The following is an 18,142-nucleotide window of genomic DNA, read 5'->3' on the forward strand; positions in this document are numbered from 1 at the left end:
CTGACCATGGTACTCAGGATGATGCCCCTCCCATGGACCTAAGTAGTACCCTTTTGCCCGAGGGCATTGATAAGTCTAAGGGAAAGGATAAAATGTCTTCGAACATGTTTGTCCCTAAATGGTCTGTACAGGTTGACCAAAAGGTGATCGGTGATGCCAAGGCTGCTGAGAAGATGGCGCTGTTTTGCATCCCACCAGCTGATTGGGATGCACTTTCCGACATGGATGATGAAACGTTGGAGAGCACTACCCTTGCTCAGGCTTATGAGGTAATACTCTTTTTTTCTCTATGACTTTAACGCCCTTGAGTTATCTTTATTTTCCTAACTTCTTCCCTTCCCAGGCTTTGTCTTTCACCTCAGGGTTGGTGCATCGGAAGAGGAGGAATACTTTCGTGTACAGCCAGCTCGACGGGGAATACAAGGATTTGAAGCGGTCCTATGAAGATAAGGATTAGTAGATCCTTACGCTTGGTCCAGAAATTAAGTTGCTGGCCGTAGAGAAGGAGGCCGCGGAGAAGGCCTATATGATGGCGGATCAAGGTCGTGCAAAGCCGATAAATGCACTGATGTCCTCACCCTGTCTAATAAAGTGGCTGAGGATGAACTGAATAAGAAGATCCAACTGGTGGAGAGCCAGACAATACAGATTGCCAACTTGAAGTCCAAGTTGGAAAAGGACGAGAATTCGGCTATGGAAGCTAGGGCTAAGGCGGTGAAAGCCTATATCTACTCAGATGAAAATAGAAGGGAGCACATGAAGACTTCCTTTAACATCTTGTTACAGGTTGCACACCATCTGGATGCAAGTGAAGGAAAAGGAGCCCAATTTTAACTTCAAGGGCATGAAGGAGGTGGAGAGGATGCTCTCCAAGCTAAAGGATGGCTCCTTCATTCCTCCCCCATCGAAGGGAGAGTTGAGAATTCTAATACCATGTGCTTCCTTGGGTATGGCTAATGTGGAGAGTTCTAGTGCTGTTGGGCATACTTCTGCAGTTGAGGCTAGAAAGACTGTTGCATAGGGTGATGAGCATGCCAAGAAAGTAGGGGGCGAAATTGAGCAAGGCATTGCCCCATCGAAGGAATCTTCCTCCTCCCAAACTAAGGATAAAGTGAAGCCTGCCTCTAATGCTCAGGATCCAAAGACCCCAGCTCTAGTTTAGCTTCCTTCCTTAGAGACCATATTATTTTGTTGTTTTGTTCTTGTACTCCACCAAAGTTGTCCTTAATGAAAAATATTTTCTAGCCTTCCTTTGTTCTACGTCCATCTTTATACTTGCCACATCTGAACATAACCTTTGTATTTTATATATAGGTTTACATTACTATGCCTGATGATGTGCAATCTGATGTGGTGAGTCGAGAAGAGGAACCACAAGCTCGGATAAGGATGTATGAAACATCAAATGCTGCCTTGTTAAGGTTTAAAACCTGACTTGAAGATGAGCTAGATTATTCCAAGTCACCTGAAAGCTGGGAGAAAGACTTGGTTGAATGACTTGATTTCGCCAGGGATATAGTTGATGATGTTTCTGATTATATATGGGTTGAGAAGTATTCCACGGCAAATCTGACCATTGATCATCTCTTGAAGCCGGCAGTCTTCCATCGCTTCTATGAAGACAAGGCCTTGGAAGGTGCTCAGGGTTTGTACAGTAAGATGAGGAAGGCTGCTCCCCATTTCAAGTAGGGTTCCTATTCAAGAAGTAAGGTTAAAACTGATCCGTGACATTCTTTACCTGTGTTGTCTCCCTGATTTCGTCCAATAGGTCCAAATTTGCTCTTAATTCTTCACTATTGATTTCTGGGTTGTACGACTGTACTCTCAGTGAAGTTTCTCCAATTTCCATAGGAATCACTGCTTCAGTCCCATTTGTCAACATAAATGAGGTTTCTCCTATTGCAAGCCTTGTGGTTGTCTTATATGACCATAAGATGTTGTGTAGCTCTCTGCCCACAATCCCTTAGCTGTCTCCTACTTCTTTATTATTCCATCCAATAGGACTTTGTTCATAGCTTCTGCTAGGCCATTGGATTGTGGATGTGCTACTGAAGTCTTGCACAACTGAATCTTGAACCGATCACTAAACTCTTTAAATTTCTGTTCAAATTGCTTCTCATTATCTGTGATAAGGGTTCTCAGAATTCCAAATCTATAAATGATCGAATGATGAAAAATCTTCCACACATTAGCCACAGAGATTGTTGCTAATGCTTCTGCTTCTACCCATTGGGTGAAATAATCAACTGCTACCACCACGAATTGTTTTCCTCCAGTTGCCTCTGGAAATGGTCCGAGAATATCCATTCCCCATTGCACAAAAGGTAACGGGCTCGAAATGCTTGTGAGCTCGGTTGCTGGTTGGCATATGATCGGTGCGAAGGTTTGGCACTTAACACATTTGTGTACAAAACTCATTACATCTTTTCGTAGGTATAACCAGAAATACCCTTGCCTGATCACCTTGTGAGCTAATGCTATGCCCCCCAAATGTTGTCCGCAAATGCCAATATGGATCTTTCTGAGAACATAATCAGCTTCTAATGGCCTGAGACATTTCAGGTATGGCATAATGTACGCCTTCTTGTAGAGGATTCCTCCAATCATAATGAATCGTGCTGCTCTCATCCTTTTCTTCTTAGCCTCTTCTTTATTGGTCAGAAGTATGCCCCCTAGAGATATGCGATGAGTGGGTCCATCCAGCATGGTTCTTCTTGAATGGGCATTACATTCTCAGTTTCTTCAATGCTTAATGTATCGAGAATGTTTATGTATACTGTTCGACCCAACTCTTGAAAATCTGACGTGGCCAACCTTGATAACGTGTCTGCAGATGTATTCTGTGCACGGGGAACTTGTAAAATTTGAAACTGAGCAAATTCAAAAGTTAGTTTGTACCTTCTCTAAATATTGCACCATGCACTACTCCTTTACCTCATACTCCCCATTCACTTGGTTGACCACCAGTTGAGAGTCACTGTGCATGGTGATGCTTTTCACCATTAGGCTCTTTGCAAGGCTCAAGCCAACTATCAATGCTTCATACTCAACTCCATTGTTGTTAGTCTAAAATTTAAATCTCAATGCATATGGATTGTTAAGATTAGTCCAGCTCCGCATCCAGTACTACTGGAGGATCCATCTATATATAATGTCCAAGGCTCTACTTGATCTTCATGATCGGTACCTTCTACTAACTGATCATCATGTGGTAGGGTGCATTCAACAACAAAGTCTACTAGTGCTTGTGCTTTTATGGTTGTGCACGGTTTATACTGCACATCAAATTCTCCCAGCTCAACTGACCATGCCACTAGATGCCCAAAGTGATCGGGGTTTGACAAAATCTTCTTTAAAGGTTGGTTCATCACCACCTCTATCATATAAGCTTGAAAGTAGGGTCTTACCTTTCGTGCAGCCATCATCAGAGCGTAAGCATGTTTTCCTATGTTGCTATACCTTGTTTCTGCATCTAAGAGCACTTTGCTAACATAGTATATTGGCTTTTGTACCCAACCATCTCCCTTGACTAATACTGCGCTTATGGCTATCGAGGTAACAGCTAAGGACAGTTGGAGTACATCTCCAAGATCGGGTTTCGTCAGTAATGGTGGATTGGCCAAGTCTTTCTTCAGATCTGTGAACACCTTTTGGCACTCCTCTATCCATTCGAAAGTCAACCTTACTCCTTTTACATGCCTTTTATCTGCTCTATTTTTTAGTGCTTTGAAGAATGGGAAACACCGATCACCTGAGGTAAAAATAAATCTTCCAAGCGCAGCTACTCTTCCAAATAATTCTTGCACTTCCTTGATTCTTCTAGGTGGTAGCATTTCTAATATGGCCTTGATCTTTGTAGGATTTGCTTCTATCTCCCTTTGCAAGACCATGAAGCGAAGGAACTTATCTGAAGTTACCTCGAATGCACATTTAGCTGGGTTGAGTATCATTTTGGTTTTCCTTAAGACTTGGAAAGCTTCTTCAAGGTTGGTTATATGGTCAGATGCCTTCAAGCTCTTCACGAGCATATCATCCACATACACTTCCATGTTGCGCCCTATTTGTTCTCAAAGAAATTGGTTTACCAACCGTTGATAGGTGGCACCCGCATTCTTCAGTCCAAATGGCATGCGTTTGTAGCATTAATTATCTCTACCAGCAATGAAGGAGGTCTTCAGTATGTCATGTTCATACATTTTAATTTGATTATATCCTAAATGGGCATCCATGAAACTTAGAATTTTGTGGTCTGCAGTTGCATCTATTAACAAATCAATACGAGGCAAAAGGTAGTAGTCCTTAGGGCATGCTTTATTCAAATTGGTGAAGTCAATACACATGCACCACTTTCCATTAGGCTTGGACACCAGTACAACATTAGAGAGCCATTTAGGATAAATGGCCTCTTCAATGAATTCTGCGTCAAGCAGCTTGACTACTTCCTCTGCCACTTTCTCTTGACCTTCTGGCATGAAAGTCCTCTTCTTCTGGAATACTGGCTTTGCTGTCGGATAAACATTTAACCTATGCTCGGCTAAATCCTGATCAATCCTAGGCATATCTGTAGCTGATCATGCAAACAGATCAGCATTGGCCCTTAAGAAATTCACCATGCTCTTCTTTCGTTCACCCTTCAGGCCTGCTCCAATCTATACTGTGCGGCTGCCATCTCCTTCGACAATTTCTACTAGGACCAAGTCCTTGGCTGGCTCTGACCTTTCATGCTTGGTATCATCTCGAGCATCCTCAAGTGTAATTCGGAGCATTTGTAGCTCCTTTCCTTTTATCCTCCAATAGCCTTGATAGCATTTCCTGGAGTTTATTTGACTATCATGACATTCCCCTATGCCTTCATCGGTAGGAAATTTTATCACGAGATGGGGAGTGGAGACAATGGCTTATAGAGCATTGAGGCCTGGTCGGCCAAGTATCCCGTTGTAGGTGGAATTAACCTTCACCAGCGGAAAAATCATCCTTACTGTGGAGAGCAGGGGTTCAATCCTCACAGTCACTAGCAACTTGATAAAGCCTCAACATGCATAGGGACTCCATTAAATCTGTAGAGTGGAGACTCTACCCTCTTTAGCATCTTGGGTTTCAACTGCATCATAATAAAGGATGTCAATTGAGCTTCCATTATCCACAAGTATCCTGGCCATGGAACAATTGGCAATAGTCATTTTGATCACCAGAGCGTCACCATGTGGCACTTGGATACCTGACAGGTCTTCATCCGAAAAGATTATCTATTGCTTGGACTTTCTCTTCTTGTTTGGAACTTCACCCTGAAACATGCTCTGAGCACGATTTTTTCTAAAATTGGAAGACTCTCCCCCCCCCCAATCCTGGACCTCTAAAGATAGTGGCGATCTCTCTGAGGGGTGCATTTCCAGTATGGCGCCTGCGCCTTGCTGGATCTTATCTGTCATCATTATCTTCCAACTGAGCAGGGTACTCCGCTCTCTCTTCGGGTTCTCGGGGATGGTTCCCCTACCTTCTGTCGCCACCCTCCATCTTCACAAACCTGCTCAAGTGGCCCCTCTGGATGAGGGCTATTATCTCATCTTTCAATTGTCTGCAGTCCTCTGTGTCATGGCCATGATCTTGGTGGAATCTGCAATACCAGTGCTTATTGCATTCATTAAGGATGTAGGCTCGGTTGTGGGTAAGGCCAATGTAGGTTGGTTCCAGCTTTGAATCGCTGCTTAGAACCCAGGCCCAATCATCTCTCTTTCTCTTCGGATTCTTCTGATCTTGGTCATTTTTCTGGCCATTTCCCCAAGATTGGGAATCTTTCTTTTCTTGATTCTTCTTCTCGGGCTTGGTCTCTTTCTCTTGCTTGGCTACAAGAACTTCTGCAAGATTGATATGCTTCTCGCAACGTGAGAAGAGCTCGTACATATCTGCTGGCTCATCCATGATCTGGGATTTCTTCAATTCAATGTCCCTAATGTCGCTGCGTAGGGCTTGGAATTTTACCATATCATCAGGTCTAAACTCCATACCTCCAATGCGTCATTGTTAAACCTGGTAAGGAAGTCTCTGATTGTTTCATCAAGGCATTGCTCAAAGGCCAAAAGATTGGCTGCAGTCTTCTTATGGATTCGACTGCTTATGAAGTGGGCAATAAAGGCCTGTCTGAGCCCCACAAAGCTAGAAAGTGATTGTGCCTTCAGGTGTGCAAACCATTGTCTTGTTGCACCCTTCAGGGTAGAAGGGAATGCCCTACACATAATCGCATCCGACGCTCCCTGAAAGAACATCAAAGATTTGAAAGTCTCAAGATGGTCCTCTGGATCGGTCGTGGCTCCATACTGCTCAATAGTGGGCATCTTGAAGCCCTTGGGCAGACACTCTGCTCTGATCTCATCTGTGAAGGCAAGATCTATAGTGAATTGGAAATCATGGCTTGGAGCATGATTCTTTCCCTTCAAGACTTCTTGAATCTGCCCCTACAAGTCCATCACTTTGTCATTCAAGGTCTGCTCGACCATGATCATCTGGGATCCTTGTCTTTTGTTGTCTCCCAGAACTTCTTTACCCTTTCCCTGAACATTGTTGGCGTCGCTTCGATTTTCACTGTGTTCAGGGGAATGGATTCTTTCCCTCACTTGAGATGGGTGTGGTGCTAGAACTCCCTATAGGATGTTGCGCTTCATCTCCATCTTTGGTTCATCTGGTCTTACCACTAGGTCTGCATCGCTTTAAATTGTTCTACTGTCACATATTGCGGTGGATCTTAAGGGAGTCTTGGCTGAGAATCTTGCTTCTGGGTATCATTCTCCTCCAAGACTACATCGTCCCATCTGGCATGAGGGCCTAAGGATCCCCTCTGCACTCTTTCTTGAGCAGCGGCACGAGCAGCGATTGCAGCAGCAGCGGCTATGGCCTTCGAGATCTTTGACTGGTTGCGAGTGTTTGTTATTGTAGAATCTTCGTGTATCTTTTCTCCTTCATTTCCCACAGACGGCGCCAAAAATGTTGCACAAAGAAAATGGTGTGGTTTCCCTCTCTGCAACACTCGAATTAAGAATGGAAACAGTAATGGAGAATGATGGACACTCTTGAAACTTGATTGCTTTATTTTTCTCTCTCTATAAAGTGAGTACAGGACTACTTGATTGTGAATGAATCTCAACCTCAATCCCTCATACATGGGGCATAAGGGCCTCTATTTATACAATTTTCCCCCCCAATCTTATTACAATAGAGCTGCCAGATGGCTTTCCCTCCTCGTCATGAGGTTGAGTCATTCTCAGTATAGGATTCTTCACGAAAGAGGGATTCTCTCCTATCTTCCAGGGTCTGGAATCGTCTCTTTACACGTGGGTAGTGGTTAGTAGTCATAATATATCAGGGTTCTCTTAAACTGATCTTGTTGACGTGTCTATACCAGTTTAACTACCACGCACGTGGTCTATACCGGTTTAACTGCCACGCACATGACAAACAAGTCTTGGACGAAAATTGGTTTCTTGGACTCCAAGCCATTCCACATGTCACACCCCAATCCCAATAAAGGATATGTTATAAGAAAAGGGGTAACTGGGACGACTAATTTCATCCCAATACTACCAGGATCACAGATACAATGTCCCAATCCACAGTCTATACCCCATATCAAAAACATGATAGTGTTTGAGTGAGTAAACCAATGGAATAATTCATTCAAAAAAGAGATCAAAGTCAGCGGAAGCGTAAATCATTTTAAAATCGAATAATACAAGGTGTCTGTCTACTAATAATAACATATACTACAACTACTATCTCCCGTAACCATCAAGTAAATTCCATTAATTTATACATGGTGTTCGTACATGACTAGAGATGATTACAAAAGTAAAGATTTAAATCATGCCCCAAGGGCACCGTTCTTTGGTGTACATCGACCTCCAAGTCCAAGTCATTGGCTCCATTCGATTCGCATCAAAAGGAGCTCATCAAGAGATTACCTGCATAATTAACTAAAAATAGGTCGTGCAATGGGGTTAGCTTCACAAGCTAGTGTGAGAGCAAAGGGGAATGCACATACACACAAACACACAATTCGAAATCAATCCATGATGCATGCACATGTTAGATTCATTTTTCACCTAGCACACAAATCTAAGTCAGGTATATGCTACTATGATAACTCGGGAGACACTGTGGGTCACTTAACTTATTGCCATAATGAAACCTCAGTTATCACAAGGGAGCCTACACTGGTCGAAGCCACCAAGACCACCCAGTGGCAGACCCTGTTAGCCATTACTACCCCTGACCTGGCCTCTCTCTCCCCCACAGGTAATAGGTGCTCTGACTACCCAACATATAAACCCCTGTTGGTAAGGGTCGTAGCATAAGGGGACAAGAATCCTAACCACAGATATACTATATGCAAGTCCTATCATCTCGAGAGGTATTTCGGGTGCATCAACGTCCCATTCCATCTAGAACCCGAGTACCAGCATGGCACAGCGCATACAGAGCAGGATGATAATCAATGAACTTCATAAACATTTCTGGGGTTTCGATACCGGTACACCTGGCACCGTAACCCGATACAATAATGAAACAATCCAAATATCCACATTCAAATAAATTCACAATCAAAATAAAGAATGCAAGGATGCAACATGCTTATTTATCATATAATGGCATAATAATGAATATCTAGTAAATAGTAAACCCAAACAATCACCCAAAACCCACTCACCTAATTCGGGTATCGGCCGACGTGGTTGACATGAATCTCACCAATATGTGTTCTTTCCAACGAATTGGGTAGCTTAAAGACGCGAGAGTAAGTTAAAAGATGTATAGAGGGGTCCTATGTTATGCCCCCAATGTTAAAGTTGGGTTTCAAATAAGACAGCATGGACACAGACGGAAGCAACAGAGTGAGTCCGTCCCTAGATCAGTTCATGCCAAAAGGTCAGAATGAGAGGGACGGATTCACGAACGAAATCTCTCTATGAATCCGTTCAATTCCTGAGACATTCCCAAGAGGGAACGGAACCAATAGGTGAATGCTCCGATCGAACCAGTCAACTGAATGCATTGGACCGATTCATGGACGGAACCACGATGCTGGATCCATTCATACATCTGTCGAGGTTTTTTCTGAGATTTCTTAGGATTTTCTTCTCCGAGTTCATATGACCCTCAAGGTCATGGAGGGGAGTCATAGGCCTTCCTAGGGTCACTAGAACCTAGTCCCACCTTATGGGTCCAAGGTCACACAAGGATCCAACTCCTTAGGTCCAAGCATAAGGTTTAAGGTTTGGAAAAACCATTGAACAGCAACAATAGCTGAAGTTGGGCTGAGTGGAGCTAAAAATAGAGATTGGCCTTCATTAATGGAACCCCATTAAGGGTTAAGCTCCACCTTGAGTCCCAAATGGAACCTTAGGTCAGCTCTTCCTTAGCAAAACTTATTTAAACCTTAGGTGAGTGGAGCTCAAACCCCAATTTCAGCCAGCCTTGAAGATCCACCTTCTCCTCTCTCCTTCTTCCCTTTTTCTTCTTTTCTTTAATCCTTTTCCGGACAGCAAGAGGAGAGGAGGTAGGACAGCAAGACTCCTCTTGCTTCCCCTTCCTTTTTCTTCCTTCCCCTCCCATTCCTCTTCCTTTCTCCTTCTACTCCATCCATTCTCCTTCTCCTCCACAGTTTGGCTTGGAGGGGGAGAAATGGGAAAGTTTAGAGCTGAGCCCACCTTTTATAAAAGAAATGGGCCTTAGGACTTGTTTGCCTAGGTCCCCCAAAGCTAAGAATCTCTTTGTATTCAAGTTGGGCCTTAGGGCCTATTTGGCTAAGGTTACAAGCCCCATCAGGTCAAATTAGTTAGGGTACGTTTGGCTTAGCTTAAGGTCCTAAAAATGTATTTTAGTTTAGGGCTTGTTTGGCTTAACTAAATAAAAGAACCATTATTTATTTTAGTTATGTCTTGTGGGTCCACTTTCATGGTCCAACAAACTAAGAGAAGGTAAGGGTTGTCCGAGGGCTTAGTCATTGAGTCTGGAACATGGGGACGTGGGTCCCACATAAAAATACCACAAAAGGGCAAGAAACAATACGGACGGATCCACGAACGAAACCAGTCTTGTGAGTCCGTTCGTGACTCTATTGCTGTTGTAAGAGCCCAAATCACAAATAAGGTTGCAGGGCTTTGACCCACACTTCCAAGACTCTGAAGGGGATATGTATACTAAAATTTAGGGTTCAAGTGTTACCCATAGTGTGGTCCAACCGCCCATCAAGGTGTGAATACAATTCCTTGGTTCAGGCTTTCCCCCTTGACTGTTATAGTCCAAGGTCATAGGTGTTGACCATTGGCATCGTGGCATCACCCGTCAATAAAAGTTCAATTTGATCTGGGATATTAGGGTGTATTCTGGGTATGGGTGTAACATTCCCCCAACCTTACAAAAATTTCATCCTTGAAATTTGACACATTTGAGGATACTATAAATAACAATACTCTATACTCAACCACTACCCGGACTAAGTCAGGGGTCCAATCAAAAGTGGGGCACTGCCAACACAATACACTATAGGTTAGGGATTTACAATTTCTCTTTCTTGTAGAACCGCATCACCACAGGGGATGTGATCCAAAATAACCCTGGGCTCAATTGGGTTAAAAGTCGATGTTTCAAAATATCCCAGGAAATTAGGGCTTCAAACACATGGTTACACCATAAGGAACAAAAGGTCTATTTGATCTTCTAGATAAGGTCAATATTAAACTCTCATCTTTTTGAGTCGCAAGGTCAAACTTATACTGTCCTTCACACAAGGTTCTTGTCCTGAATACTTTCACTTCAGATCCTTCCATTACCTAACCCAACTTTAGAATGACTAGGAATATTGATAGAATCTCTTATTGTTCACTCGCAATACGGAGGGAATGCATTTGGTGACCCATTACTCCATTCGTATCTATTGTTGGAAAATACCCTATTACATCTTTCAGTTCCAGCCTTCAAAACCACATAAGCCTACTAGTTAATCGCCTGTCAGAAGGTAAGTCTATATCAATCCCCTTTCAAGAGCTAACATTTACCTCATAGTCTCGATCTAAGTCAACTCTTCTAAACGATGCCCCAGGTCAGGCAAGCTTTGCTAATTAGCCTACCCGTGGCTTACCCAGGGTCAACATCAAAGTTATTAGCTATTAACCTATAAATAGCCTGACTAAGGCCAGGGTTCAAGCTAGCCAATACAGTAAGATAGAGGCTAAAGTCATACCAGCAGTACAAGGAAACCACCTAAGTCAAGCATTTAAGGATTTAGGAAGGTACCTATTTGGTTTCCAATTCCACACATATAAATCTAAGTACAAAATAAATCAAAGAATATACTCACATCCCTAAAGGATGCACCCGCCAAACAAGGCTAACCTATGCAGAAAGGTCATCCTCAAAGTACAATATGTTAGAGGATTCAGACCAAAAGATACTAAACACAGATGGATCGGGTCCGATAAAATTTCATAAAAATGGAGAAACCCGTGATGAGTTCTCCAGTCATATCCTAGGGTCTTGTCCAACCTCAAAGCCTTATTACTTTCTTGATGGAGGTTATTTGAAAGTCCTAAGCACAATTTGGGTATTCCATCCACGGATCTAGGTAAGGGCTTAGATGACCTAAGTTTAAAATCAAAATAGGACTGCCACTAACTTGAGGGATTACTTGAGTGGGCTTCTACTTGTACAATGTCTCCATTAATTGCTTAGACTAAGTTATTTAAAACAACAAGCCTGTTATTAGGTTATTATCTTTTTCTTCCTCTGTCTGGCCATGAATTTGGATCCTATGCATCCCATTAAAGGTTTCTACACTGTATAGGTTCTGCTTTCTTTTACTCTTAACTTAGTGGGTTGTATGATACTCACCCCTCACATAGTTCCTTATCCTACACCTTGTATTTAGAATGGGGAAAAGATTCCACTCTATTCTAAGTTCTTACTGATACTATTTGATTCCAGTGTAGTAAACGGGGTTCATGATTCTTGATTAATTTAAGTTTCTTTGCTCACGAGGCTTACAACCTTTCAAGTAAGACTCATACTACCTACCTCATTATGTGCTTTAACCCTTTTTTCTTAAGATTATTAGTTTAATATCATTAGTGAAACCTATTTCCTTCTATTCTTCTTCACTTCATCTAGAAGACATGACATATCTCACTCCGGTGTTTTATTCCAATCACTTGTCTTCTAAGGGAGAGGGGCTTATTGGGGCTTAAAGATTGTCATTCTTAAGATAAATCACTCTCTTTCGAATAAAATGGGAGCCACAGTGTATACTAACGACTTTCATTCCCTACGGATTTGCCTTGCTGGTGTAGGCCTTAACATTTTGACCTTAAGGCATAAAATAAGATTAAACAATTTACATAAGTAGATCACACAACATGGGTGTAGACACAAGGATATAAACATATAATCATCACACAAGGGTATGACCACAAGGTCTTAAAAGATTGGGCTCAAATTCCCAAAAAGAACACGGACGGAATCAATGGTGTGAGTTCGTTCGTGGCTCCGTAGCAAAATAGGCAGGATAGATTAATGGACGGATTCTCGATGGTGGGGTTCATGCATCTGTTCGCCAGATTTTTATAAAAACACAGCCACGAGTTTTTCAAACTCATTTTGGCTCCAAAGGGTGGACAGAACCGCAGAGGAGGGGATTCTCCAAGGGCCTTCCGTTCGTGCCTCCTATGCCTTTCCTTGGTGGTTTTGAGACCATACTCCTCAAGATTCGACCCCATCGATATAAGGTAAGGGTTCCACCTCCTATTCCTCTCTTCCAGATTTTCTTTTCCTTTTTTCCTAGGGTTTTCGGTTGTCTTTCTCTTCCCTCCTCCTCCCCACTGAACAAGGAATAACCATAGAGAGTTTGTATGTATTATTTCTCTTATTTGCACTCTCATAACTATGTAAATACCGAAACCCTGCTATAATTTTGGTTGAGGCCAGGGTTTGGTTGAATCAAGCCCCCAAACCGATCAATGCTACTGGTCTTGGGTTAACTATTGTGTGCATACTATGTTTTGAATATGTTTAAAATTTCTTTCAAGGAAACACTTAAAAATTGTTGGTCAAGTACACTATGCTTAGTAGAATTATTCCAATTGTTTCTAGGTAATGATTGGGATAAACTCCCAAATTCCTACTGTTTTGGGAAAGAACATCTAAGGCATGACTAATTTCATTGTATGCCCTATAACTTCCATGGAAATTAACTCATTAGCACTTCTTCAAGCACATTTGATTGTTTGTGTAAGTTCTAGGATAGAAATTTGAAGTTCATTTCCCCTTGGTATTGATTCTTCCACATTAAATTATTGTTGCTTGTTAAAGTTTTCACTTATGCAAATCATGAGTTTGGTATTTTGATTAGAAACATGTGGTAACCAAGGGCATAGGTTTGTTTCTATAAAATCATCTCCTTCCATTTCCATGCCCTAGGGAATTTATTTTCATCCAAGGTAATCATACACCCTATTGGTAGTTATAGGTTGTCTAATTGTTGTGTAACTTCTCTTATTCAAGTAACTCCTGCATAAATACATGTGTTTGCATCTATATATGTGTATATATGTTTGATCTTATTTATTTGAGTTTGGTTCAATCATGGTTGTCCTTTGTTGGTCTCTTGTGTGTAGGGATTAATTTATAGCCCCATGCAGGAGGAATGCTCCAGCTGGTTTGCCACCTCCTCCCCCGGCCTTTAATGCCGAGAGGTTTATATTTGCAGAGACCGAGGGCCTCTATCATGAGCATTTCCATGATAGAAAGATTTTAGTGGAGCGGGATGAGGTGATTGAAGAATTGATTGCTTTTAAGGTGGATATCAGGTTCAACAACTTAAGGTGGAGTAGCATGTTGACAAACCCCGAATTCTACTACCCCACCCAGGTTAGAGAGTTTTACTCCAATCTGGTACTTGTCCAAGAGGATGTGGACAGCATTAGATTGACTTCTTTTGTGAAGGGAGTGCCTATTGCCTTCAATGAGGTGGAGCTGGGGATACTTTTGAACATATCAGCGGAAGGGAACAGGTTGTATTATCTTCTTGGGATCGATCCCAACAGATGTTTGTCTCCTACTGATCGTCAGCTACTGTATCAGACACTTATAGATTATGTGTTTGGTGATAGTGATGACCTCTCGAGATTTGGTTCTTCCCAGTGGGTCCTTACATACATCGCCAAGAAAAACTTGGCCCCTTCTAGAGGACATAGCACCGAACCTCCTCCGATGGCAGCATCACTGGCAAACTCCCTCTATACTGGCAAGCAGACATGTCTTCCTTATGTCATTATTCAGCACTTGGCACATGCAGTGGCCAATCCTCGCCGCAAGAACACTTTGCCCTATGGTAGGCTACTCACCCGGATCTTTCTCCATTTTTGAATAGACCTCGACAATGAACCCAAAGCAACAAGCTCCGAGGGACCATTTGGATTTAATATATTACTGGGGATGGGCATACCATATGATTCTTATAGTTTTGGGGAGCCGGTCAACTATGGAGGGGGTGGAAGAGTTCAGGGGAATGAGGATGATGATGTAGAGGTGGTGGGGTCCAAACAACACACCACAGGGGCCTCCAGTGTAGAGGATACAGGTGTAAATTGTCACACCCCTATCCTAATAAAGGATAAAATACTATAAACGGGGTATGATAGGATGCTTACCAACATCCTAACCACTACCAGGATCTCGATGCAATGGCCAACGCATAGTCTTACACTAATATTAGAACGCGGAAAGTAAAGGAATATTTCATTCCCAAAAGGATCAAAAATGAGCAAAAGCGTTACAAATACAAAAGGTTCAAGTCTACGTGATAGATAGTTTAATATTTTACATTTTGACCCAAAAGATTAACTAAAAACTGAAACAGTATAAATATTACCAAATATATATAATACTCATGATGAACAAAATCAAAAGATGTAATTGTGCCCCAATGGCACAGTCCATGAGCACACGCCATGATCAGGGTCCAAAATCACGGCTCCGATCAGTCCACATCAAAATGATCACCATCATAGATCACCTGCATATAGCTAAAAAAAGGTTACGCAACGGGGATAGCTACACTAGCTAGTGAGGGAGCAAAGGGGAGTTCACATATACCACACAAATAGTTTCAATATCAGAATGATGCATGCTAATGTTAGATTCATTTTTCACCTAGCACACAAATTCCATCGGTCAAGTATATGCTACTGTGATAACACGGGAGACACTGAGGGTCACTTATCCTATCGCCCCAGTAAAACCTCAATTATCACAAGGGACCTACGCCGGTAGAAACCATCATGACCACCCAGTGGCAGACCCCATATAGCCGTTACTACCCCTGACCTAGCCTCTCCCACCTCCACAGCCATCAGGTGCTCCGACTATCCAACACCTAAACCCCTGTTGGCAAGGGTCATAGTGTAAGGGAGCATAAATCCTAGCCATAGATATACTACATGCAAATCCTACCATTCCGAGAGGTATTTCAGGTGCATCAACGTCCCATTCTATCTAGTACGCGGGTACCAGCACGGCATGGCACATACAGACCAGGATGGCAAGCAATGAATATAATAATAATAATAATCTCGGGGTTCCGGCACCAGCATACCCGGCACCGTAACCCAATATGATAAAGTAAAGCAACACATCCACAATTCATCAATTCATATCCAGCAGAGTTTATATGTAAGAATGCAACATGTTAAGAATGGTTGCAAGCATAAACACAATTATATAAGATATCTAACAAGCTTAAACATCACCCAAAACCCACTCACAGTTTGTTTGCTCGTCGTTCGATGTGTTTGATAAGATTTACCTTGGTGCTCGCACTCCCATAGCATTTACAAAATCTAAGGATGCATCAGAATATTGTTAGAAGTGCATAGGTGGGTCCCATGAAGGATCCCAATAGTTTATTTATAGTCTACGTCAAGACAGCAAGGGCGGGTGAAGGAAAGGAGTCAGTCAGGTGAGTCCGGTCATTCCCTCGTTCTTTTGAAGTTTGTGAAGATCCTCACCTCCAACCCTTCATCCATGGAACCATAGAGGTCTTAGGGTTGGGGAGGTGAGTCCATTCCTTCGTTGCAGGTCCAAAACACATAGTCCTTTAAGGGATTTAGGGGAGACAAGAGTTTGGATCCATCTCCAAGGTTTCTTCCCAAACCTAAACTAGGTTTCAATGCTTGAACAACATTTAGGTTGTCAAAACCATGAAGGCATTAAGGGAAGGGAATATAGGTTTTAAAGAGAGCATTCAATAGGGTTTGTTGGGTTTCCTAGAGAGCCCGCAAGTGTTACAGACAAGTAACTCTAAACATGAAATCCTTAAGTTAGTCTGATTCCCAACCATCTTCTTGAGATCCAACAGCCTCAAGAACTAGGGGAGGGTGTCCTAAACCTTCCTAAGGGCATAATGTCTCATATCATTCATTGGACTTGGGAGATCCCATAGATTGGTCTCTCCTTAGGATTTTCCATTTCTAGGTTGAGGTCACGAGTCCTTTAGGATAGTAAGGGGATTTCGAAGGTATCAAGGGTAAACCTTGGTACCCTGATAGGCCAATTAATTAATACATTTAGGGATCCACTTTAGGTGATATTTAACCCCCAATAAGATTTATTAAGTCTTACACAAGCAGCCACAGTGTGGGCGAGGTCACCGGATTACAACCATGTTCCTAAGTTACTGTCAAAACATATTATCTATGTTTGGGCCCACTTTTAAGGATCTTATGCTTGGATTGGATCCACGGTTTCTTCATATAAAATGTATCCCTTCGAGTCTATTTTACAACACAATTTGAATTGTGTCGATATGATTTGTATAGACAAAGTTACGACCAAAATACTGAACAGTGGTCATGCTGTAAAACTGCAGGCAGATCCACGAACGGATTTGTTTTATGTGAGTCCGCCCGTGCATCCGGTCGAACCCTGAGACACACTCGAGACACACCCAAGGAGGCAGATCCATGGGTGGATGCACGATGGTGAGTCCGGTCCTTAGTCCGCTCACAGTAGGAATGGATTTTTCAAGTCCAAACTTCATCCAAATTGATCCCCAATGCCTCCAATGGCTTCAAGGGCTTGTAGGGATGACTTCCAAGGTTCATTAGGGTCCCAAATATCCAAATGGCATAAAATATTAAGACATCTATGGTCTATATCCAATTTCCCAACCCAAACTTGGGTTTTTGGGTGAAATCCCTAAGTGTTCATGGCTTGGGTTGAATGGCACACCATTGGGAGGATAAAGGGTGTGCAGTGGCACCCAAAGGGACTAAGAACAAGCCCCAACACAAAAGAATTGTGTCCCAAGTGGAACTCATGCTACTCCCAATCTCAAAATCCATAACCTAAACTAATAAATAGAGAAATGGAGGAGGAGAGATGGCTTACCTTCAATGGAGGCAGCAAGTACAAGGCTAGGTGGGCCTTCTTTGTCCTTCTTCTCTTCTACTTCTCCTTCTCCTCTTCCTTTCTTTCCTTTCTTCTTCTCCTTCTTCTTTTCCTTCCATTCCTTCTCTTTTCTTCTTTCCTTCTCCAGACAGCAAGAGGGGAGGGAGAAGATGAGGTGTAGGAGGAGAGGACAGCAGCTTCCTCTCTTCTCGCTTCCCTTCTCGTCTTCTTCTTCTTCTTCTTCTTCTTCTCCTTCTTCTTCTTTTCCTTCTTCTTCTTTTCCTTTCTCTCTTCTACGGTTTCAACATTTGGGAGAAATGGGAATGAGCTAAAGAGCTCATACCCATAAATAACTAAAATGGGCCTTAGGGCCTGTTTGGTTAGGTGCCCTCAAAACACATTTAACCCTTAGTCTTTTAATAGGTTCTAATTCGGTCTTAGGTCATGTTTGATGCAAGTCTTAGACCATTAGGTCCATTTAGTTAATTAGGGTCTGTTTGGGGTTGGACCCAAGTTCATAGGACTTAATTGTCCTTCAAGGTCTGTTTGGTTTTAGCTTAGGGTGCTAAAACCCATTAAAATCATATTTGGGCCTATTGGGCCCACATACAAGGTTCAAAAATATAAAAGAAGGTAACGATGGGGGTCCATCTGGTCTAAGGTTCTGATCATAGTGTCCGGGATACGGGAATGTGGGTCCCACAGAAAAATA

At 42.4% G+C, this 18,142-nt stretch overlaps 1 protein-coding gene across 1 annotated transcript; it reads right to left on the minus strand.

Moving 5' to 3' along the window:
* Positions 1 to 1,974: 1,974 nt before the first annotated feature.
* Positions 1,975 to 2,307, minus strand: LOC122662929. The gene has a single exon (XM_043858631.1). The coding sequence runs from the start codon at positions 2,305 to 2,307 to the stop codon at positions 1,975 to 1,977; it is 333 nt and encodes a 110-aa protein (XP_043714566.1).
* Positions 2,308 to 18,142: the final 15,835 nt, after the last annotated feature.

The sequence above is a fragment of the Telopea speciosissima genome, chromosome 5 (genome assembly GCF_018873765.1).
Source record: "Telopea speciosissima isolate NSW1024214 ecotype Mountain lineage chromosome 5, Tspe_v1, whole genome shotgun sequence".
In the NCBI taxonomy this organism is placed as follows: Eukaryota; Viridiplantae; Streptophyta; class Magnoliopsida; order Proteales; family Proteaceae; genus Telopea; species Telopea speciosissima.